The following is a 26,219-nucleotide window of genomic DNA, read 5'->3' as shown; positions in this document are numbered from 1 at the left end:
CCTAAGTTGACCTCTGTGTGCCTTTACAAAGAGTTTTAGATCTTGCAGTAGCGGTTTAGGACTCTCTAGCCACATCAGTATCTTGTAGTGCTGGCACAGGATGATGTCTGTTTGACCACACTGAAACTTTTGGTATCTCAACAACAAATGATCAAGGTGTGGATGCCTCACATATTATTCTTGTACTTTTTCTTGCATTTATTATGCAGACGTCATCCTTATTATTCATTTTCAGTATGTCCTCATTCCATGTTGTAGACTGAAGTCTTTCACTTGACATGTTTTTCATGCTTTCTTCCTTTTTGTGAAGTTGGTTAGGTATGACCATTTAGGGTTGACATTTCCTGGAAGCACTGTGTTGTTCTTAACTGTGCCTTTTAGCAGTTCTTCAGGGCTCTATCTATTTGCCAGTGAGGCACTATGGTGTGTCTGCACTGCTCTCTCCAACTGAACATAATTTTTCAGATAGTTGGCATTGCTTTAATGTGAATAGATCCATATTACTTTGTGAATGTATCAAAGTTCAGAACTCAAAATTAAAGTCCATTATCTGAAATCACCTTTTGGGTATTCATTCATATGCAAATATTGCTTTCAAATGTTCCACAATATCTTGTGACATGGTGTAGATCAGCTATGTTGGCAGCATGAAGCTGGAGAAGTACTCTATAACCAAAAGAGAAGTCATAAATTTCCACTCAAACAGATGTGTCCCAACTTTCTGCCAAGGTTGCTCAGGCACAGCAGACAATGTCATGCACTTCGTTGGATTTGACCTTTCCTCTTAACACTTACGTTCTAACAGTTCTGAATACACTTAAAGTGGTTTCCTTAAGCCAGGTCATCATATGGCCTGTCAAGCGTGCTCACTACTCTTATCAATGCTTTAATGTCGGGTGTGTACTTTCCCTAGAATCTCAGGTTGCACCAACATAGGAATCACTAGATGGGTACGTTTTAGGAGCAGTCCAGCTTGCATTGATAATTGACTTTCCACAGGCCGCCGTGGTTTCAATCTCCTGTACAGTTCATTCTTTTCTGGTCAGCCTGTCCTAACGTGCTAGAATCAAGCTATATACTTTATACGCTGCAACTGAGACTTTATTTCATGGAGGTGATTTTCAAGTTCTGGTAAGATCTGGACAATCAGGTCCACATCATCTTAAAAGCTCTGAAATGTCTTGGTCACTTCCAACAATAAAGCTAGTGATAAAGCATTATTAGGTCCATCTCTGGAAAATGAGAAGTTGAACACAAAAACTTCATGAAGCATAAGCAAAATCTCTAAATTCATACTGGCAATTCATTTTTAGAATCTTAATCTGGAGAATCTTTCTAATTAGACATTTGCTAAACCTTTCTGATGCTTATGTAGCATATTTATGCATATCTTCACTCTGTAATGTTCATGGACTAATCCACTAGCCCCAATGTACTTCCTGCACTTTCTCCAACAGTATACCACCAAGGCCATTTGATGAAACATATACTAATCCTGTGGCCTCCCTCTCAGGGCTTAAAGTATCAGTTTAGTTTTTATCCTGCAAAATATTTGCCGTTGAGCACGAGTCCAACCCCAGGTTTTTACACACCTAATCACAGAATGGTTTTGTTTGCTCTGTTAGATACGGTGTGAACTTTCATAGCTGGCTCATCATATCTATAAATCACCGAACTTTAGAAACAATCATTGGTAGGGGGCATTCTTTTCAAGATCCTCTTGAACTCCTGACAAATCAAACCTAAGAATTGATCCTTGTCTTTCAGAATTTACACTTGTCATTCAATGTAGCTCGTTTGTGTTGGAGCTTCCCAAGGACCACCTTGAGTTGATCATGTTCTGATTGGGTGTCCTCATATAACAGGATTGCATTTGGTTAAGAATTCCTTCCAATTCTTTTAACAGTTGTATCTGAAAACAAAATGGAGTTGAGGAAATCCTGAACTGTAGTGTCTTGAAGCAGAACCATCCAGCCAGTGCGATAAATATTGTTAGTAGGGCCGACTCTCTTGAAACTGGTATTTGTCAAAATTCTGAATTAGCATCCTATTTGGAGACCATTTTTGTTTCTCCTGACAGGGATGGAGTCTGGTCTGCTGATGATAGTGCATATTTCTCATAGCATTTAGCTTAATCAAATCCACAGAGTCATACTTCTTCACTTGATTTCAGGGCTAAGAAGAAACAAATACATAAGTCTGTGGACGCTTCCACCTGAGAAATCACATCTCACCGTTCCATTTTGGTAACTTCCTCTTTTGCCCTTAGTAGAATTGAAATACATATAAACCAGGGAACAGCAGCCTTGAACAGAGATGGAAAAAGGCTTTGCATTTGTTTCAGTTTGATCCAGTACTCCCTTGACAGCTTGCTCAGATGCTAAAGAGTTGTTTTTTTTAATCTGTATATATTAGGCACTAATCTGAAGGCTTGAATTGCTAGAGATCTTGCAAAATATCAATTTCTTGTTCTACTGCTTTATCTTCTTTATATAAGTATCTTTCCTATACATTTGCCATATAACTGCAGGGAATTATATCCTACATATAAGGTTTTGGTCAACCTCTGTTGTGATAGTTTCTGCAAAGCAACCAATAGCTTTTCTAGGAACTGACCATCATGCCCATTTCCTTTTTCAAATCAATTGCGACGTTATTATGGAGCAGCCTCATTGTCCAGAGGCTTCTACCTTTTTGTTGTACTTCACTCTGTGATATGTAATCATGTTCACTTGGACGAATGGTATTAGTGGCTTTTTGTTTCAAGTGCACTGATGCCTTTTCATTTGACATGTGCGGCACTTCACGTGTCTAACAAAGCTCATATTTCTGGGGCGTGGTAGCAAGATTAACACCTGTCACAGGCTTTCAGTTTATCAGAGTTTCTCTCTCCATTTGTGGCTTTGCTTCAGAGTATATTTTGGCTGGGATACTTGTTGGCTGTTGAGATTTACTCTGTATCTTCACCTGATCTATATTTGCTTTTCAATCTGGAAGGTTTCTAATTAGCACGCAATGCATTTTAACAGTTTCTCTCTGTCTTGTCTGTTGTATTGACTTCTGTAGTGTAAAGTCAAGGTTGAGTTTAGGCCTTTCTGCCAGTCTTCCATCTCACATGCCAACTACAATGCAGTCACAAATCATTTCATTATGTAGTGCAGCATAGTCACAATACTCTTTATGGAGCTGTGATGAAACTTTTAATAGGTTTCACCTTTTTGTTTTCCTCAGTCAAATTTTGCTCCCTTGAAGATTACATTTTTATATGCCATGAAATGTCATTCAAATCTTTCCACAATTGTCTTATAGTTCCTCAGTCTCTCTTTGCCAGTGTAAATGAGAAGAGAATATATTTTACTTATTTCCATATCACATATAACAGTGGGCAAATTTGAATCTCTTCATCCTTTTCGTAAAAGCAGGAACCTTTTCTCTACCATTCAAATCTTTAAATGAACTTAATGCTTCCCTTAGCTTTTTGGAATTAAGTTTCTCTGGAGGACTTAATTCAAATGTTGCCATGTCCCTGCTCTCTTTTTGTTGCTGTTACTGATTGTGTGCAGTCTCTACTGTAAAGTAGCTGAAAACTTGATCAGCAGGACTGCAGTGTACATTCCTGTTAATCAACTTTCACCTTGGTGCAAGAATGCAAATACAATTTCTGCAAATATAGACTCACTTTTACATGTTTTTTTTCCTCACAGTTTTATTTTGATGTTAAAGTTGCTGACAGTTTTCTGACTAATGTATCCGGAGATAAAAAGTTGCTGTTAAGTGTGCTTTCCAAATTACTTGCCCCCTTTTTTTGAGTCAGTGCAAATAACTAGTGCAATTAATGTCAAGTGAAAGCCGGTTGAACAATGAGCAAATTAGATAAAATAAAATTAGATAAGTAACTCAAAATCACAACAAATAGATCAAAATGGCCTCAACATGTATTGCAAATGGAGCAGAAGAGGTAAGAAAATATACTGACTCTAAAGCAGGCTTAATGTCTAATCAGTAATTCCACAGGCAATCTTGCCTTGGTAAGGAGATGATTATTAGAATTATTAAGCACTATCTTGCCAGCGTCAGTAAAACTTGATTACATTTGTCATTTTCTATGTCACTGTCTCATTCTATTTATCTACTGGAAGTTTTGTAGGTATCCAATTTGTCTCATGTCACGTCATTAGCCAGTTCCAGTTCCAGTTCCATTGGTCAATTATGCAGGTGTCCACACCTACTTTCCAGCAATCCCCAAAGAACAGAAGTCAACAAAAAGGAATTTGATTCAACAGGCTTTCCCAGGGTCCTGGGCAAAAGGCTGTAAATGCTTTCTAGATGGAAAAAGGTTGCACTCAGTGACTATTGGTTTGTGATGCTCCAGACCATAATTTGACTTTTGCTACAGACTGCAATTTTTCTTTTTTCCACAAAATTTAGAGAATGCATGAAGAAAAACGGGAACATTTCTTATATTTTTAAAATAGTGAAGAAATGTAGTAGTTACATATGGTTGAAGTTGGCGTACCAACTTCTGGAATGGGCCCAATGCATTGAAACTTGGTAATTTGATGGCATCTGGTTACATCACTGTGGGGGAGGCAAATACCTAGCCTGCAGTGTACCAGTTTTAAAATTCCTACAACTTATGAATGGGCTATTAATGTAATTCTAGGGGCCTCTCTATCTCCACACTCACACACACACATACTCACACACATATAAACTTTCCAGTGTCTTTACAGATACAGGAATACTGTAATAATGGCATCACATAAGTATTTGATTGTTAGTCATGATTTTCCAGTAACACCATCACTCTGACTCAATTCTACCTATACAGGAGCTTTGAGGCAGATCAGAGTCTGCAGATTTGTTCGGTGGGGGATACTGGATCAACGGTGAAAGTCTGGCTTTTTCATCCTCAATCTTTGCTTTGGGTAGATACAGAAACCTATATACCACATCACTGAATAAGCCAGAGTGTAATGATGTTGTAATTTAGGCCCCTTGACAGATTTTCCAGTTTGCTACAGTATAAAAGGTTTGCCAGTTTTGAGGCATGCAGTATTTTATGCAATATATTGCTACCTGCTGCTACGTTTTACTCACCTCTCTCATAAGGGTCTACATTTTTTTCCTGTATTAAATTCTTCAAGGTTTCAACATCATTTTGTCTTGCAGCTTTGAATAAAGGACTTTCTGTTCTGCAAAGTGAAATCATTTCTTTTGTAATCCATCAGTTAAAAGTTTAAGTTGAATTTTAATGTCAATTTAAAATATAAATACAATATATAGCAAGACTGCTATCAGTAGCACGATAACTTGTAACTAATTCTGGATAGAAAGGTCAAATTGGTTTCACCATTGCTAGGAACTTAAGAAAATATGGAATGAGAAAAGGTCCTTTGGTCCATCAAGCCCTTTCCTTCTACAGACCAGAAATAACCCATTCAGTCATAGATTTTATCCAAAAAACATTTCATCTCCTGAGGAAAGATTCAACAAGCTTTTACACACTTCTGCCTCAAGAATCAAATTAAGCAGAACTCAATAGTATCTAAACTTACATCCTATATTATTCATCCTTGATCTGTTGTTATCCTTGGTGTGACATTTCCATGATCCTACAAATGTCAGAACCATTAAGTTCCACACAGCATACAATCTTCTCTCTCAACGCTCATCATTATGACCTTCAACACCATTTGTAAGGAGAATTTTAACCAATTTGTTTTTAAAGGCATTAACCGACACAGTATTAACTACTTTTGCTGGAGTCTACTCCAGATAATCACGACTCTCTGGAGAGGAAATTCCTTCTGATATCAAATGTTGCTTGAGGTGGGATAATTTAATACTCATGCCCTCTAATTCTACATTCACAAACCGAGTCAAATAATCTACATATCTCTACACCAGCTATTCGACTCAGCATTTGAAAAACCTAGATCATGCTGTTTCTCAATCCTCTTTTCTACAATAAAAACATGTTTAGCTTAGAAGTTACTCTTCACAGATTAATTCTAACTACAGTCCTCTGAACTCTCTCGAGTGTGTTAAAATCCTCCTGAAGTGGCAGCCTCGATCTTTCATTTCAGTACACTATCTTTACATATCAGGCAATTCAACAACCCTCCACCCATGATTTCCTGACCACTAATTTTAGTGGTGGGAAATCCTTGCCAGGGTGTCCAAAGCGTAACACAATATTCCAAATATGGTCTTATCAATTAAAATAATTTGTTTTCATTTCTAATCAAAGGCCCTTGAGATGTATTGATGTTTTGTTTATAATTGCTTTGAACTGACTGAATACTTTCACTGAATGGTCAATAATTATCCCAAATCTTTCTCTTCTCTACCTTTGGCAGACAGTTACATGTTTCCTTTCCAATATACATAACCGTTCATTTATCCATATTAAAATCTATCTCCAATTCTTAACCTCATCCATTTAATTAGTCTGGATCTCTAAATACTATCTGTCTCCTTTATATTCATTACCTAGCCACATCGTATGACATCAACAAATTTTACACCATTAAAAATCATAGGCGGTGAATTTCTGCCATTTTCTTCCAATATCCCACTGTAAATTCAGCAGAAACCTTGGACAAATAATGTAAACAGATGTTGTTAGCCATTTGCACTCTTTCTCCAGGGGTTCCGCAGATTTTTGACCATAGAACCCCCCATGGATATTGCAGGCGATGCCCTCCTCCATTTTTTTTTAATATGAATAGTTGAATCAACAGGAGACCCAGAAATGATCTTTTGGTAAATTCACTAGCCACTGCTCCTTCTTCAGAGCTTGCTCCATTTACCTTTACCATCCACTTTCTATTGCTAAGTCTGTTTTTCATCAAGTCAGTTAATTTGCAATTTAATCATGAACCTTAGACTTTTTTTTATTAGCCACACAGATAGAATTTTATAAAATTACTTCTTAAAATCAGATTAAACCTTGCTTATTAATTCAGTCATCTTTCTAAATAATTCCAGTTGACTTGTTGATGATTGCTTCTAAATCCGTGCTGACAGTTTCTCATGGTATGCATTTAAAACACAATTATAATGCATTTTATACATACACTAAAACTGTTGTTGGAAATGCAATAGCAGCAGGATAAGTTGGAATGGATTTTGGTCACAAAGGTACACAGGATTCACCAGTAATGGACTTAAGGTTTTGGCCAGAAAGAATTAGTAATGGAAAAATAGTTTCAAATTTTGTCCTTTTCTTCTGGCCAAGAAAATTACCCTAAAATTCTGGAAAGGCCTACCATATCCAGGTTACAGCAATGGATAAAAATGTTGCCAGCACAGTCTGTATAGAAAGATGACATTGAACCAGGTGATAGCAGATATGTGAAGTAGTTAAAGAAATGAAATTAATGGAAGAAGCACCCCAAACTTTAAGAATCAGAATATGATGGGGGATGACATTTCAAAAAATAGATACAGTTTATAATTTAGGACTTTCTATTAGTAGTGCTTAATGAATGGAAGATTCAGAGGAGGATGAAAGCAAAATGAGAGCAGAAATTGAAAAAATATACAACAGTGTGGGAAGAACAATATATTATGCCAGAGTGGTATTACTTTGGGGATAAAAATTTTGCCCAGATACTCAAAATATAATGAATCATTACTGTGTAACTATAGATGTTCCAAAGCATGAAAAAAAACAATAAATTCAAAGTTTTATATTGAAAAAAAAATGCAGTACAAAATATATGTAGCAATTTGAATTCCCACCCAGCCCAGTTTTAAATGTATTTTGCTCATTCATCTCACAGACCATCCTTCATCACAGAAATTAGAAAATTAGTTTGCTCATTGGTCCCTACCAACATTACCTTGGCTTGGCTGCAAGCAAGAGTAAGAGAGGCGTCTGAGTAGAATTTACCTGCCTGCTTTTCCTCCCTCCAGGTGAAAAAATATCAAGTTTTTATTCTCTCCGCCCAATATTGCATTTAAGGCCAGGAACTTGTCATAAAAGGAATCATTGAGTGCAATCTTTATCCTACCATCCATACTACGGTGCATTTGAGCACCAAAGCATTGCCCTTTATGTACACACAAACCAGGTACTGTGAAATCTTCCCGAAGGACCATCAGTCTATGTTGATCCCGTATCAGTTCCAAAAGTATAAATAAGCTTTAAACCCATATAGAGAGACCGTTTATTTACAAAGATCAACTCAAGGTACTCCCAAAAGTGGTTAATACAAACATATTTTCAAGCACTGTGGTACCGTCATCCACATGACCACAAAATGCAAGCAATACAATTTCTCAATGAGCATTGAATCTCTTTGGCAAGGCAGTCAATATTTCAAGAAAGCAATCATTCTCAATGTGAAAGCAGCCCATCTTTAATTATTTCACAGTAACATGGTCACACATCCCCTCAACAGAGAATTTGACATATTTATTTCAACTTGTATAGACTTTGGTTGTTAAGCAGAGATCAGCATCCTTCCTAATCCTGAGTACTTGAGTTCCAATTTTTTTTTTAGTTACATCAAAGTGCTATCTATGATCTTTTCTAGGACAAGGAAGAATGCTGGTCTTCACTCAACACAATGGGGTAGAAATCGCTCACAGCGGCGAACCAGCACTCCTCGCCGCTCCATAGATTTATACTAACCCACAAACTTATACGGTCTTTTCTTCGGCCACTTCCTCTAATAGGAAACAGAGAAGAGCCCAGCATCAGTTCGGGCGAAGGACCCTGGGAGAAGCGAGAGGAGCGATTCTCCCCTCAACCAATCAGATCGCAGCATTTTTGACAAGCTGCGTTAACACTCTCTGCAGGCTTGCAGCGTTAAACCAGGAAGTGAAAGGTACAACATGTTAAATCAATGTTAAAACAGTTATAGACAGTGAAAAGAGAGGCAGAAGGGAAAAGTGAAAAAAAAAAATTTTTTTTTAATTTTTTATTTTAATTTTTTTTTTAATGACCAAAATCTATTGAAACAAGGAGTAATGAGACTCCACACTTTTAAAAGTTAATTTTTAGTTGTTTGGCAGTCTTTAAGACTTATCGCATTGTTAAATCTTAGTTTAGACCTGTATTTTTAAGCGTACCTGTTTTGTGGGGTAATTAGTTACTTTCCAGCTGGGCAGATAAGCAAGTTTGCACTGTTTCAATGATTTCTCCGATTGCAGCAAGCGATGTCCCTTTAATTCAAAGCCAGCGAACCACTAGGAGCAAGTTCCAGATTTCTGCGTTTCACTGCGCATGTGCGAAGGCCGGAACTTGCTCCTCCATTTCGCCATTACCAACGGAGAGCGCTGTTGAACTGTCCATTATTTCGGGAGCGATTTCTGCCCCAATGAGAGCTGGCTGCTGACAGACCCACCAGAGATCATTGGGGTGGTTATTTTCTGGCTGGGATCCTTGACATGCAGTTCTCCAAAAAGTAAGTGTTGCAGTTCCAGAAATGTAGAATTTTTCCTTGAAGGTAGAAGAAGCTACAAACAATTTCTTTTTTTAGGATGGGAGAACTTTGGACTGAAAATTTAATTTTACTCTAATTTTTTAGATATATAGGGCCCAATTTACCTCCCTTCCACCACTACTACCTAAGGGTCGGCATGTGAGGGGTGGCAGGAGACCCTGGTGCAGTGGCAGAAGGACAGAGCCCAGTAGTGGGCACCACTTCGGCTCATCTGACCTCACAACCTTACCTTTACTAGCCCTTGGCTTCATCCAAGTGCCAATCTTTGGGGCACTTCTGTCCCTTTAAATGTCACTGCTCTACCTTCTGATGCTGCAGATGTCCCTTTGCAGCACAGCTGTATCTTCCTCCTCTGGCAGTGGAAGACTCCTTCTTGCTTACAGGAACCCTGATGGGAGAGTGCCCTGCAGGCTATAACAGCCCCAACCCAGTAAAATGAGTCAGGGTCACGGCAGGATTAGGTGGTGGGCAGAAATTCTGCCCCGATCCTCCTCCTCAGCGAACCCGGCCCAGAGGAAAATCCAGCCCACACTGTGACCAACAATTAAACAAGAAACAGATTAGACATTAAAAAAATAATATTGTACTAGAATTGGAAATTAAATGCAATATGCTTTAAATATCAGTAGGTTCGAATGATGCAGGGAATTAGACTGGTAAGCTTTTATCTTTGGTAGCAAGGTTCAAATTCATACTAATCTGATGAGAAGAAACTGTTCCTTCTCTCTCATGATTAAAAGGATCCAAAGTGGAATGAATTTGGGCTGTTTCATTCCATTTAAAATGGATTGGAGCCCACAGCAGAAAACTACTCGCAATCTGGCATCAAATTGGCAGTCACTCAAGCAGGATGAAATGGAAATATCACACCAGATTAGTAGGTGACAAGCTAAGGCACATTGTTTGGACAGTATAGTGGGTACATTACACTACATCTACACTCTATGTGCCTAGGGAGTCCTTGATATCTTCTCACTGTGTTGCATGCATTATCATCCCCAAGCTCTAAAATGGCTATTAGTATAAGAGCTTCCGCATATGTCATAAAAAGTAAGGGTATTGTCTATAAACTGTTAAGGTCTATGGCAACTCTGCAACAGAGTTTGAATCTACAAAAATTACCCTATTACAAAAAAGAATAGATTTTATTTTGTTTTTGTACTTTTCTAAAGATGTGCATTTAACTTAAATGTTAGTACAAATCAAATTCAAATATAATTTTAAATCATTTGCCAATGTAACATGTGCATCTAAAAAGCAACACTTTGATGGCACTTTATTGGTCCTTTACAAGAAATACAGATATGACAAGTAAACAAATGTAAATGATGTGTGGTTTCATAATGACAAAGGCAACTTTTTGAACTGTATTAATCACACCTCCAAGGTGACAAGTTGAGTGCAATATTTTTAATAAATACATTATCATTGTTTGGGTTCCTGTAGAGCACACCAAACACCATTTTATTTCTGCATAAACTTTAGATGATGTTGATCATGCTGTTGCTGCATTCAAGCTTCAAGAATCACCATTAAACAATAAAGAATAGTATTTACTGGCATAGTCCTTAAGATCTTTATACTAATTTCACCTTCTTCCCATTTAAGCCTTGTGTATTTTATTTAAACATAAGAACTTAAGAGAAAACTGAATAAAAGACTTAAGAGATATTATAAAACTATTCTACACTCTTTGTTTCAATCACTTTGCTAACCGTATCTGTCGCAAAATAGACTGGCACTACTGAAGCTAGCAGAATAGATGTGTCATATTCGAACTACACTTGTCAGAACCAGCACAGAACGTTTTCAGGATTATTTTCAGAGTATTACCAGTTTAAATCTCCAAACTCCTGCATTAGGAGGAAGGCTTGGGAAGAGATAGCATGGTGGCTCAATGCAATTTCCACAAATAAATGCAATGTCATAAGATGCATAAAAGATTCAATAGTAAATGAAAACCTGAATGGAAAAGATTATGTTCAACTGACAAACAAGGACAGCAACCAGAGGATGATGCCAACCAATAAAGATGTCAATACAAGAAGAGAAATACACTGATCTATTTACCCTGGAAACTTTGAAGGAGGTCCAAGAGGCAGATATTGGAGCCTTCATTACTAGATTTAGTACGTCTCTGACCGATTTTGTTTCTCACACCTGGTGGCATACAATAACATTTTGATTTGGTGATTGAAAAAGACTACGCTGCATGAATGTAGATATTATCATTACTTTCATATAAGCCCCAATTTTGTGATCTCAGCAAAACTGGGGCTGTGCAAGCCCATGGTATGGGCTGCTCTGAATTTTGTGATATAAGGTCCACTAGCTATTTTGAACAGACTATAGGCACAGAAAAAGCTTGTCCAGAGAACTTGGCCTGTAGCACACTTGGCTAGCGAGCATAAAATCCAACAAGGCAGCAGTTTGTAAACGGCTACAGTGCATCATAATAGGAGAAGTTGTGGTAATGGTAGAAAAAGAGATTAATTTGTTCACAGTGGCACAGTGGAGATATTGTCCCTGGTAATCAGTGGGTGTAGGGGTTCCAGGGCAATTGCGGTGGGATTGGGGAGGGCTGGGAATTCCCTCATGTTGCGTGATCAGGGGGAGGCCCAAGGACTCCTTGAGGTGTGTAGTAGAGCACTCCTGCTCCTCCTGGCGCACGAGTTCAAAAAGGGCGTTTTTGAACACACTCTTTCATAAAATCATAGAATGTTACAGCACAGAACGAGGCCATTCGGTCCATCATGCCGGTGCCAGCTCTTTGAAAGAGCAATCCAATTAGTCCCACTCCCCTGCTGTTTCCCCATAGCCCTGCAAATTTTTCTGTTTCAAGTATTTATCCAATTCCCTTTTGAAAGTTATTATTGAATCTGCTTCCACCACCCTTTCAGGCAGTGCACTCCAGATCATATCAACTCGTTGCATAAAATAATTTTTCCTCATGTTGCCTCTGGTTCTTTTGCCCATTACCTTAAATCTGTGTCCTCTGGTTACTGACCCTTCTGCAATTGGAAACAGTTTCTCATTATTTACTCTATCAAAACCCTTCATGATTTTGAACACCTCTATCAAATCTCCCCTTCACCTTCTCTGCTTTAAGGAGAACAACCCCAGATTCTCTAGTCTCTCCACATAACTGAAGTCTTTCATCCCTGGTACCATTCTAGTAAATCTCCTCTGCATCCTCTCAAGGCCTTGACATCCTTCCTAAAGTGTGGTGCCCAGAATTGGACACAAGAATCTAGCTGGGGCCTAATCAGTGTTGTATTAAGATTTAGCATAACTTCCTTGCTTTTTACTTTATGTCTCTATTTATCAAGCCAAGGTCCCATATACCTTTTTAACAGCTTTCTCAACTTATCCTGCCACCTTCAAAGACTTGTGTACATACACCCCAGGTCTCTCTAAAATTGTACCATTTAGTTTATATTGCCATAAGCTACAAGGCACTCTTAAAGGTAGATTTGGCAACTGAGGAACAGTAAACAGATACTAAGGTATCTGGGTCAAGGTTCTTTCTGCTGTTTCTCAGTGGGGTCGACAGTCATGGATGCAGAGGACAGCCCTATTCTTCTAATATCTATCCACCCACTCTTTCTTCTCTTTCAAATAATGTGGGCACTATGCAATGCGACATTATGCATCATTATGGCTGCTTCCTGGATAATGGCCACTGACATGCATGATGATGTTTCAGTGCCTAGATACCACCTGAACAATGAGTACAAATCCTCTCCCTTCATGAAGATCATAAGGTTATGATAAGCCCTGATGCTCACATGAATACCATGTGCAGTTCTTTATACTTGAGAGAACCCCGTCATCCGGCGAAAGTCATGTGTCTTGCGCAACTGATATCTCCTTTACACAAGAAAAGTGATGAAGGGGCTGCCCTTACAAACACAGTGATTGTCACTTCGCTTATACACAAGTGCTATGGATGTAGCAGATGTGTCCTGGAGTGGCTTGGAAGGATGCAGTAGCAAGAAAGCTTCATGCCATGGTAACCTACACTTCTGATCCTGATCTAGATGTTGTTGCAGACCATTGTGCAGCAAATGGCACCAACCTTGTGGCAGGTTGTCTTTAGAAGTAGAGGCAGTGAGGGCAGCAATCCTCTGACATGCCCAGACGCAGGTCCTGGAATATTGAGGTGTGACCAAAATGTTTGATCGGTCATTGCATCGTCATTTGTTGGTGTCTCACTAACTCCTCGTCCTCATCTCAATTATGAAGTACATTCGGAAGCCCCAAAGGGCTTTTTTTTTGTAAAGTGTGACTTTAGAATCAGCAGTACACAAGAATAATGAAGAAAAGTACTGGAGATGAAAGAAACCCAAAAGTGCAAAAATGGAGACCTACCCAGCAAAAATAACTAAAACATGGAGCAAAACACAGCCCAACAAATATAAAAAAAGCAGCAAAAAAATCTACACAAAACCTACCTTCTCCCTTTAAGCGGTCTTCTGCTTCAGCAGCTGAACTTTCAAGGTTCTTATTGTGTCTAGCTAAACCTTGCCTAAACTTGTAAAATTTGTGACTTAAAGTTTGGCAGTGAATTTTAATGCTTAGATGAGGCCGCACACACCGGTAGCATGGCCTCATTATGTGGCTCCAAACTGCACCTTGTAAAATCAGGTGTGCAACAAATTGGATGCATGACAGACCATCAAAGCCAGAGTGCGATGCCCTACCAGTGGCACAGGGTTTCACACAATTTATCCTATATATCAATTTGCTCAACAAATATACAATTTATTCCTGATATAGCCTTATAGGCGATGATTCATGGCGAATTGTACCTTTCTTCCCTGCACAGATGAATCCGGAGATCCACCACACAGGAGCATTAGCCACATAAACCATAAGCATTACTGTCGCAGGCAGTATTAGAGAGACTGAGGCACCTACACTAAACATGGGCCACCATCACCTCATTTACTTAGAAAACACATAGCACTTCCACTGCTTGAAGGAAATTTAGACAGGCCAGTTAGTAGCCAAAAACATGACAGGACTGGAGAAGCAGGCTGGCATGAAAGCCAAGTCTTCAAATAAGAGTGCTTGATTAATACCAGGATATCGACAATGGTATTGGTGAGGTTGTCACAGATAAGGATCAAGGATTACAGGTTGGTAAGCACAGACAGCTCTCTCTTAGAAATGCATGCTTTCTTCCCTGAGATATTTGCAGGATTGGACCACTGTTATTATGAATCTCAGATCTAAACTCATAAGGGTATCAGTTCAAAGTGTTCTGACTGTTACTATGTCTGACATGGGTTATCTGTTCAAGCAGCTCTGCATTCTAGGCTGGATGATCTTAGGAACAGATTGCATGAAGAGATCTTGGTGAGTCAACCATATGGGACAAATCTGCATATTTTGGAAAGAAATTAGAGTCAGCCCCTAGGGAAGGTCTGATTCATATTACAGATACTCATTGACTTATCCTCAACTAGATTAATGGCCACCTTCAGCAGCTATAAAACAACTTATACCAAATTTTGGATCTGGATGTTGGGTCTCAAGTTAGCCACATATCCTTTCAAACCCCACTCAATGACATTGAGCCCTCCACGGCAACTGTTTTAGGAACTCCTCATCCTGATACATTTATATCAAGCTGTACTGTTGTCTCCTCCACTGCCCTTGCACCAAAATTGTACATCCCCAACTGGAATCAACTTTCATCCTGTGGTACTTCTGCTGCAAAAGTATTACAAGGGGTGCAATTAGAAACAGCTAGCCACTTAGTAAGAAGATGAACGCAGGTCACGTGGGATAAAACAATAAAAATGCTCACAAATACACACATTCACAATTTAAAATATCAGTTAAGCCACATACCAACCAAGTGCTCCATCTATATAATTAAAACTTCTGTGTATAGTGCACACTTCAAATATGTCTGTAGCACAAAAAAATCCATCACCCTTTTCTGATTTAACCAATCAGTTACATTAACTATAATGATTCATTCAAGCGTGGACATGTAAAAAAACTACCGATCAGGAATAAAAAACCCACAGAAAAACCAATCAATAAATTTGCTTTTTTCTTAACTTATGGTGCCAACCAAGTGGCTTCTGTTGCTATCTTGATATCTGATCCAACCGAATATATAGTTAAATAAATAACATTTAGCATAACAGGGTCGATTCTGAGTGCCCGTGCCTGGTGTTAACGGGGCAGTAACAGCCTCAAAATGGGGTCAGTAGCCTTACCGCCCCTTTAACACCGGTAATGCGACTGGCTCCATTTTAAAACTGACCTATCGCTGGGTGCCGAAAGCGCTTACCTATTTCATATGGTAGCCCCCTTTTAATATGGAACTTGAGGTCCTATGATGTAAATAGGACCCCGATTTTCATATTAGATAGCAGTGCAGGCTCCGATCAAGTTCCATGGCCAATGGAAGAGAAGAAGCCCTCTAAAGGTAAGTCTTGAATTATTTTAGTCGGGCCCAGAGGAGCAAGAGTTGAGTATTTCCTGAATTGAACTGGCTTTTAATGAGGTTTTCACAAATTTGTCCTCTTGATGCTGGTTCATCATTTCCAGACATAGGTTGTTGAAAATCTTTGTCATTTGTAGCTGTTACATGGGAATATTCTCAATGAAGTCTAGGTGGATTATTCTCTGAATGTTGTAGCACAACAAAAATATTTTCCTGACTTTATAGGCTAATAATGCAAAGTTCTCCCTGAGCAATCAAGGTATTGGTTAGTACAGTAAGCATTTGCTTTATAAATGATTTCATCACTCTTTGTGCCTGCTTATACTTATGCTCTGTTGAAATTTGTGAGTTGTTGTATAGGGCCATAGCTTTTTGTATATTTGTACCATTGATTTCCAACAGCCAGCTATGCAAATTATTCATCCTGTTCAAAGAAATCAGACACACACAAGTGGTCAAAAGTGAAGCAGTCATGTGTTGACCCCTGGTATTGTGATTTTCCTGTATCACAAGCCCCTGCATTTTGAGGGCATGAACTGCACACTATCAAGTAGGCTGATAGCAACGGGTATCTCCCTCAATTGTGCCCATATAACCCAAGGTTTACTATTCCAATATGTATTAGCTTATTTTATCCAAACTGATGAACTTCCATGTCATTGCTCACAGACAAAATTAAAAAACAAAATGTTTTTTCTCTCTTCCTATAACTGTCTGACTACTTCTTTTCCACTTGCAATAATTCATTCTGCCTACCTTACTCTGTTTCCCACTCTGTCTCCCTCTTTTACTCTCTCTATGTCCCTCTCACACACTTTCTCTCATCGTTGTCTCCGTACCCGTTTCCCACTCTCCATCTTTCTCTCCCTTTCTGCATGTCTCTGTTTCCCTGTCTCTTTTCTAGCTTCTATATGTCTTCCACTCTTTTGTTTTTACTAGTTTCATACTTGTACCTTTACTGATTAACTTACATTGTATCTTTCAGCTTTTTTTAAAAAAAAGTTGAGGAATACAGCCAACATGTATTGAGTCGGGGTGGCGACGGAAACCAGAGCCAGGTAGGAGAAAGTGAGAATGGAGGCAGGGACTTACCCCAACTGCTGAGGTTAGTTAATTTGACACAGACCAGGAAGAATTAAGTGTTTGATATGTACATAGCAGCTACTCATACTACTCAACAAGTCCAATTTATCTAACAGCATGCATATCAATGTGATGAGCAGCAGCAGAAGCATTGCTCCACAACCTGTGAAAAGGAAGCCACAAAGCCTGGTCTTGCCAGCAAATTTTGTAATACTGACAACAACTTGCATTTACATAGTGCCTTTAACGTAGTAAAATGTTCCGGTGTGCTTCACAAGAGCGTTATCAGACAAAATTTGACACCGAGTCCCATAGAGATATTAGGACAGGTGTCCAAAAGCTTGGTCAAAGAGGCAGGTTTTAAGAGGAGACTTAAATGGGGAGAGGTGGAGAGGTTTAGGGAGGGAATTCCACAGCCTAGGGCCTAGGCAGCTGAAGCAAGGCCGCCAATGGTGGAGCAATGGGTATCAGGGATGCGCAAGAGGCCAGAATTGGAGGGGTGTAGAGATCTCGGAGGGTGGTAGGGCTGGAGGAGGTTACAGAGATAGGGAAGGGCGAGGCCATGGAGGGATTTGAATGCAAAGATGAGAATTATAAAATCGAGGCATTGCCGGACCGGGAGCCAATGTAGGTCAGCAAGCAGAGGATTGATGGGTGACCGGGACTTGGTGTGACTTAGGATACGGGCAGCAGAGTTTTGGACGAGCTCAAGTTTACGGAGAGTGCAAGGTGGGAGGCCGGCCAGGAGAGCAATGGAATAGTTGAGGCTGGAGGTAACAAAGACGTGGATGAAGGTATCAGCAGCAGCTGGGTTGCAGCAGGGGCAGAGACAGGCGATATTACGGAGGTGGAAGTTGGCGGTCTTGGTGATGGAGAGAATATAGGGTCGGAAGCTCAGCTCAGTTCAGGACGCCAAGGTTGAGAGCGGTATGGTTCAGCCTCAGACAGTGGCCAGTGGCCAGAGGGATGGAGTCGGTGGCTAGGGAAGGAGGTTTGTGGCAGGGACTGAAGACTATGGCTTCGGTCTTCCCAATATTTAATTGGAGGAAATTTCTGCTCTTCCAATACTGGATGTCAGACAAGCAGCATAACAAATCAGAGGCAGTGAAGGTGGAGAGAGGTAGTGTCATGTGGAATCTGACATTGTGTTTTCGGATTATGTCACCGAGGGGCAGCATATAGATGAGAAATAGGAGATCCTTGGGGGACTCCAGAGGTAATGGTGCGGAAGCAGGAAGAGAAGCCATTGCAGGGGATTCTCTGGCTACGACTGGGTAGGAATGGAACTAGGCACGGGCAGTCCCACCCAACTGGACAATGTGAAGTATCTCCCTCCATATAATTTATGAATAGTGTGAACAATAGGGGACCGAGAACAGACATCCTTGTGCTATTCCACTTGTTACTGCACCGAAGGAGGATTTTTCCTTTAGTATTCCTACTCCACCCGGCTCCACATTCAGGCAAGTATATTTTAAAACCATACCTTGTTGGTTGCAGCCTATCAGGCGGTCACTTTAAGGACCCGGCGCCGGCTGCCTCAGGACAAACCAATCTTACAGTGGCGGCCTCAAATAGGCGCTAGGCCCTTTGCATATGCAACTAAGGGGCCTAACACCTGTATTAGGTGTGGGAACTGCACGCAGATTTTATGGCAGGTGGTGCACTTCCGGTTCGTAATGGGCACGAGCATCTTGCCAGCCATATGGGAGGCTTAGAAGGCTGCTTCGTGCCTGAAAAACAGGTGGTGTGCGACCAAATTTCTAGGCCCTATTCTCTTCGCATTACGAATCAGCAACATATATTGAGATCAAGAAAGCATCGATAAAAAAAACACAGTACTGATATCTACAGATACCTGGATTGAGCAAGGAAATAGGTGGTACTCTGCTTAATATCTTTAGGAGCTCCAATGGGATAGTGAATGGTTTCTCAATACTCAAAAAAGTGGGAATCAAGCAAAATGGGAACTACAGACCAGTTAGGCTAACATTACATAGAATGTACAGCACTAAAGCAGGTCACTCGGTTCAACAGGTCCATGCAGGTGTTTATGCTCCACACGAGCCTCCTCCCTCCCTACTTCATCTAACCCCATCCATATATCCTTCTATTCCTTTCTCCCTCAGGTGTTTATCTAGCTTCCCCTTAAATGCATCTATGCTTAAGTAACCTCTACTACTCCTTGTGGTGGCAAGTTCCACATTCTAACCACTCTCTGGGTAAAGAAGTTTCTTCTGAATTCCCTATTTTATTAGTGACTATCTTATATTTATGGCCCCTAGTTCTAGTCTCCCCCGAAAGTGGAAACATCTTCTCTACGTTGACCCTATCAAACCCGTTCATGATCTTAAAGACCTCTATCAGGGTCACCCCTCAGGCCTCTCTTTTCCAGAGATAAGAGCCCCGACCTGTTCAATCTTTCCTGATAGGTATAACCTCTCAGTTCTGGTATCATCGTAGTAAAATTTTTTTGCACCTTCTCCAGTGCCTCTATATCCTTTTTATAATATAGAGACCAGAACTGTTCACAGTACTCCAAATGTGATCTAACCAAGGTTCTTTACAAGTTTAACATAACTTCGCTGGTTTCCAATTCTATCCCTTTTTTTAATGGCCTTATTAACCTGCGTCACTACTTTTAGAGATTTGTGTATCTGTACCCCCAGATCCCTCTGCCATTAATATTGGTAATGGGAGCATTTTATGGGATGTTATCAATGTTCATAAGGAATAGTTACCATTCATTTGGATAGAGCTATTACACTTCAAAACTAACCCATGAAGCACTTTGGGACGTCCTGAGTATATGATAAAGTACTATATGAACATATGAAATTGACAGGCAGGAGAAGTGCAGCTGGTCCATCAAGCCTGCCCCACACCATGATGGCTGGAGCATCATGAGTAGACACTTCCTTAACAGCATCCATCTCCCCCCCACCTCCCGCAGCCATGTAATCTACTGGGAGAGGCAAAAAAACAGGAAAAATAACAGGGCCAATAAGGGAAAAATACTCTGGAATATTCCTCTCCAACCCTCTCAGGTGAGAAAAACCAGTCCTGGAGATCACATGGACCAAGTGTTATCTATAAAGGCACTTGCCTTCTATATGATGCAATCTCTGCCCCAGCTCCCTCTTGAAGGCATACAAAGAGTTAGCACCCACCACACCAGGCGGCAATGTATTCTAGAGGTCACTACTCTCTGAGAAAAGAAGAACTACCTAACATCCAGTCTATTCCTACTCTTACATAATTTAAACTCACATCCCTTGGTCCTCCCCAATCTGTTAACCTGGAATATTCTATCAATAGGCACGCCAACCAGCCCTTTAATTATTTCATAGACCTCTATCAGGTCACCTCTAAATCTACGCTGCTCTAAAGTAAATATGATGTGGAGATGCCGGTGATGGACTGGGGTTGACAATTGTAAACAATTTTATAACACCAAGTTATAGTCCAACAATTTTATTTTAGGTAGGTGTTACCTACAGGGCCACCGAATATGCAAACGGCCAGAACAAAAAAAAAGAGAGAGAGAGGCAGAAACATCCGGAAGGAAAAGACAGCAATTGACCAGTTATATTAAAAACAGAAAATTTTTGTTCGCTGGTGGGGTTACGTGTAGCGTGACATGAACCCAAGATTCCGGTTGAGGCCGTCCTCATGGGTGCAGAACTTGGCTATCAATTTCTGCTCGACGATTTTGCGTTGTCGTGTGTCTCGAAGGCCGCCTTGGAGTACGCTTACCCGAAGGTCGGTGGCTGCCCGACCTAGCTGTCTGAACACTTTGGTTGCCTTGGCAACGGGCAGTTGAAAAGACTATCTGTAATCACCAGGTATTGTTCTGTGATTTATAAATGCGAGAGGTTCGAGGATTTCTTGACATTCACCTGAGGAAGGAGGAAGCCTCCGAAAGCTTGTGGATTTTAAAATAAAATTGTTGGACTATAACTTGGTGTTGTAAAATTGTTTACTAAAGTAAATAAGTAGCTGAGGTTATTTACGCTACGAATCATTCTCGTAGCACTCCTCTGGACCTTTTCCAAGGCCACTATATCACCCACCATGTGGTGGGACCAAAACTGTGCACAGTACTCTAGGTCCTGTCTAATCAGTGACCTGTATAGTGACAAGATGGTATCTTTTGACTTATACTGAATGGTTCTATTAATACAACCCAATAATCTTAACTTTAGCTACAGCTTTTCCAGCTTGGTCATGAACCATCAGTGATCTGTGCACAATAACACCTAGATTCTTTTCTTTCTCAAGCTCCCTCAGTATTGTTCCCTGCAAATGAAATGTGTATTCTGTGTTAGCCCTACCAACATGCATGAGACTACATTTATCTAAGTTAAATGCCATTTGCCATTGTGAGGCCCACTCCCTTAGCACATCTGAATCCTTTTGCATTTGATTGCACTCCTCCACTGTCTTACCCTTGCACAGATTTTGGTGTCATCTGCAAACTTACTGACGATACATCCAATACCACCATCCAGGTCATTAATAAAGATAGTGAACAATAGCGGGCCTAGGACTGATGCCTGGGGGACACCACATCGTCAACTATACTTTTTGGCTGTGGGATTGAAGCCAATTCCTAATCCAGCAAATTGCTACTGATACCACAAGATTCTATCTTGTGAAGTAACCTAGTGTGAGCTACCCTATCAAAGGCTTTCTGAAAGTTCAGGTGGACAATGTCTACTGGATTTTCCTCATCCACAACCCTAGTGACCTCCTCAAAAAGCTCTATCAAATTTGTACAGCATGACCTGTTTTTCCAGAAGCCGTGCTGTGTATTTCTAATGGCCCCTTCCCTTTCGCAGTGATCATAAAGGGCATCTCTTATGATCCCTTCTAGTATCTTCCCAATAATGGATGTCAGGCTGATAGGCCTGCAGTTTCCTGGCTCCGATTTGTCCTCTTTTTGCAAATAGGAACATGAGCTAGCTTGCAGTCTAAGGGAACTATTCCTGACTCTATTGAACTATTGAAGATATGGGCAAGGGGCTCCCAGAGCACCTGTCCCATCTCTTTAATCACCCTTGGATGGATATTGTCCAGACCTGAAGCCCTATCAATTTTGAGCTTTCCTAATCTATCAAAGATGACATTTCTATCTATTTTAATATTGATAATACTATTCAATACAGAGCAACCCCCATCTGGAATATCACCTACAGGAGTATAGACTGATGCAAAATAGTCATTTAGCTGCTCTGGTATAACCTAAGAATCAGTTTGAATCTACCCTACAGTATCCTTTAGTGGCCCTATATGGTCCTTAATGGTCTTCTGACATAGCTGAAAAAGCAATTGCCGCTACTACCACAATTGCATACCATTTTCTTTTCCAGAGATCTCTTGGCTACTCTTATTGTTGCTTTGTCTCCCTCAATTGCATGCAATACTTGTCCCTGTTCTCCGGTGAGTTAAATTCCTTAAGTGTGTAGAATGCCTTCTGTTCCAATTTGATTTGCCTCTGCACATTCCTCATCAACCATAATGGTTCTGTTTTGCCATGTGCCCTTCTTTTAACCACTGGGTCATACATGGCTTCATTCTGTTTGAGAATGGTTTTAAATTGAACCTTTTTGTCCTCCGTACTTAATTGCTTATCTAGTAGGGTTGCCCAGTCAACTTTTGCCAAATCTTCAGCTATTTTTGTAAAGTTAGCCCTCACAAAATCTAAGGCCAGCATTAGATTGGCCAATAAGATTAAACCTAATAATATTATGATCAAAGCTGGCCAGGTGTTCCCCCACATGGAGGTTTGATACAGCATATAAAGCAAGTTCTTGCTTTTCTATTGTTCTCTTACTTCTTCCAAAACTCATTCTAGTTATTCTGACTTGACTTTTTATAAATCCAAGGATCATTATGCTTTGTTTTCTTTTATATCTTTCAAATTAATTCAGCTTAACACATAAGTTATTTTGACCTCCTTGTTCAACTACTGTGCTCCAAGTCTTGATATTTTTCCATTTTTACTCACAATTATATACTTTTTTCTTGTGCCTTGAAGTGCTCCTGAAAAAATTCAATTTTTCTTCTGTAGTTTTACTTTTCAGTTCAGCTTTTCACTTAATCTTGAGAGAATTCATCTTGTAACTCTCAAGTTAGCACCACTAAAGTCTTTCACATACATATTGTTAATTTCAGCCTTATTACAATATCAAATCTAACAATACAATAATCACTTGTCCCAAATGTTCACCAATTTCAAAGTTTTAATTAGTACTAATGGATTGTCAAATACTAAATCTAATTCTGCAGCTATACTGCAGGTACCAGATTGAGACCAGTATCTACTTTGAAAGCTAGCACCAAGTTATATCATTCACCTGTATAATTCTCTAATTAGGTAAAGAATATTTAAGTATACATGCATAAAGTTCCACTCACTGGCTTCCTAATAATGCTGATGTTACACTGATTGAAGTTATTTGATTGAAGTATTGGATATATACTCGAAAAGGAAACATTTGCAGGGCTATGGGGAAAGAGCAGGGGAGTGGGACTAATTGGATAGCTCTTTCAAAGAGCTGGCACAGGCATGATGGGCCGTATGGCCTCTTTCTGTGCTGTTTGATTCTATATTGCAGCTGGTGCAAACCTGTAATGCTACAAGATTATCCAAAATTGGTCTGAAGCCACTTCTGATAAGCAATGTAAGCATGAATTGATTTGAACATAAATCACAATTGTACTATAGATTCCTCATAAAACCAGGTTGGATCAATGCAGTATAAGTGCATTCTGCAGCAATGTTAATATATTGCTTCACTTGTTGCATTAAGAGTACTGAACTCTGAGAAACCTCACATTGTTTGTACTTTCACTGCTCCCTTCTAATTGTTGCTGGTTTGTCCATCCAACCATTGTGCTCTAGTGTTGTAGAGGATTAATTGTAACATGAAGTTGGCCACACTGATAAGCCCACTGACTTGCTTATCTTTAAACTGTACGGAGTGCAGGAAGCTAGCTTTACTTGAAATTGGATTACATTATTCCATAGCTAAACAGATATAGGCTTTATAAAAAAAAATAAAATCTAAGGTTTCTTGAAAATTCTCACTTTTCTATTCGCTTTTCCAGCCACTGTCATCATTTCTTTTCCCCAGTGCAGTTCACATGACTATCAAGGCAAGATGTTGAGTGTTGTAGCTGAGGTGAGCTTAGCAGCTTTGCTACTTAGATGTGGCTGTCAATATCTCTTGACCTAGTTATTGTTTGGGTCTTTGCAATACTGAAGTTAACATATCAATTGTTTTCCCTTCCCTCACTATATCTCATTACAGTGATTCAGTTGCTGCTTAGATAGGGTGGTATCATTAGCAAACACAACTTCACTTTTAATGATATCCATTAGATTATTGGTGAAGATGAAAAACACAGTAATATTCAGCACACTTTCCTGAGGGATCCCTGAATAAGCAAATATAAATGTTTGCATCATCTGAGAAAGTTGCTAATCCTGACTAACAGCTCACCAGACTGATGTGGTCTTGGCCTCACTGAGAAGCTTACAATTAAAGAAAGGTGCTGGAAATTTCACAGGCTACTGCTCTGACTTCATTTTGAACATTTTGATTGGTGCCTTGAAATGGGCAGCCAAGCTGCCTGCTGGGAATTGGCAATTTTGAAGTGCCAATGGGCCATTGCTACTTGGCATTGTGTGGCCTAATCAGCGGTCCTTAAAAGGGCCACTGCAAGCCACTCAGAAAAAGGGGGAAAAAGGTTTGTAAATGGGTTTTGTGGGGCCAGGAGGAGCAAAAATCGACCCCCTCCCCCCGATGCCCGACTCTCCCTCGCCTTATCCTGGGATTAATTCTTCCCCCCCCAACTTAACTTACCTGGACCGGCTGGGCTCTTCCGTGGAGCCGCCAGATTTACATCCCCTTCTGATCAGCAATCTGATCCAAATGTGCGAGCAGCTCGCTGATGGAATGAAAATGAGGCCCTACCATGAAAGTTGGTCGAGCCGCGGATCGCTTCAATCAGTTGGGCAGGAGGCTCACTCTGCCTGCCTGCCACCCAATAAAAGCAGTCACACAAGAATTTACCCCATTGCAGCTAGTGCAGAGCACCACATCCCATCCAAATAGCATTGGCATTGGCTCACAGACCTGGTTTAATGAAAATCATTACTGTAGCAATGGTCAAAAAGAAGAAATGCTTTGATAGCTGGGACAATTGGGAAACCATAACAGGCAGGAAATATGGGGGCTGAATTTCCATTGGGGAGGGGGGGGTCTCCTAATTCTCCTTTGTAAGTTTGGCGGTAAAGATGCAGAAAGACCAGAAAAACGGTGTAAATGCCATTTATGCCATTTCTCCAGGGTTTCCGTGGCTCTTCAGCCAAAGTTATGGTGGACAATTGGGAGATCCCCAGCAGAAGTATACCTCTTAGATATCCACGCTAAATCTGAATATGAAAACAACCCTGTTGTTTTTGTGCAAAATCAGTTCCTAACTGTATGGTTCTCAAACATGCTGTAAGGCTGGTGGAAGATGGACCAATGTTTCTCCAGCAGCAAAATCAGCTCTACTGTCACACCCTCTTGAGAAAGATGGAGTCACATATCACATCAAGGTAATGTTTGTGGAATAACATATTTGCTGAAAAGCAATCAAGATTCCAAGATCAGAATTTTAAAACCCAGTCATAGTGCAATAACTTATTCAGCTGAATAAAGGCTGGGCACAACAAAATTAAACATTTCCTCCAAAAACTAATGGCATAGGTGCTTGGGTTTTCAAAACAGTGTCTGAAGAACAATTTGCTCCCCATTACTTATTTACACCAGAGTTATACTGTTTCTTCATTCAGATAACTTTGTTGTGCTCAAAAATCAGGTGACTGCATCCTGTCTCTGCGCATGTTAAAGATGTTGGCACGGTGATGCACATACCAATGGATAGTCATACCCACAGCAAATCAATTGAAATGTGATGCAAAGTGGGGTGAAAAAAAATAACAGTTTTCAGTAAGGTGGGGGGGGGGGAACACCTCTCACACTATGGATTTTGCCGATTTAGCTCCCCATAATATGACTCGGTTCCTTGGCTTGCTGATATTTTTCTACATCTGGTCTTTAGAAGAAGGGGTGTGAATCCACCTCTGGAGGAGGTTTCATTCCTTAGACTAAAATGCACTCAGGCATATAATAGCAACTTGTATCATTATCTGGGAT

The 26,219-nt window shown here is 40.1% G+C and overlaps 1 protein-coding gene across 1 annotated transcript in view; it reads right to left on the bottom strand.

The window, feature by feature from the left end:
* The window catches only part of LOC137331063 (transient receptor potential cation channel subfamily V member 5-like), a 101,857-nt gene that overhangs the window by 73,626 nt on the left and 2,012 nt on the right, over window positions 1-26,219 (bottom strand). The window contains exon 2 of the mRNA XM_067994666.1: window positions 5,101-5,195. Coding sequence (XP_067850767.1) covers window positions 5,101-5,195 — 95 coding nt within the window. The remainder of the gene's footprint in view (window positions 1-5,100; window positions 5,196-26,219) is intronic.

This window comes from Heptranchias perlo, chromosome 13, assembly GCF_035084215.1.
Source record: "Heptranchias perlo isolate sHepPer1 chromosome 13, sHepPer1.hap1, whole genome shotgun sequence".
NCBI lineage: Eukaryota > Metazoa > Chordata > Chondrichthyes > Hexanchiformes > Hexanchidae > Heptranchias > Heptranchias perlo.
The sequence above is the reverse complement of the archived record's forward strand: the minus strand, read 5'-3'. Positions and strand labels throughout refer to the sequence as shown.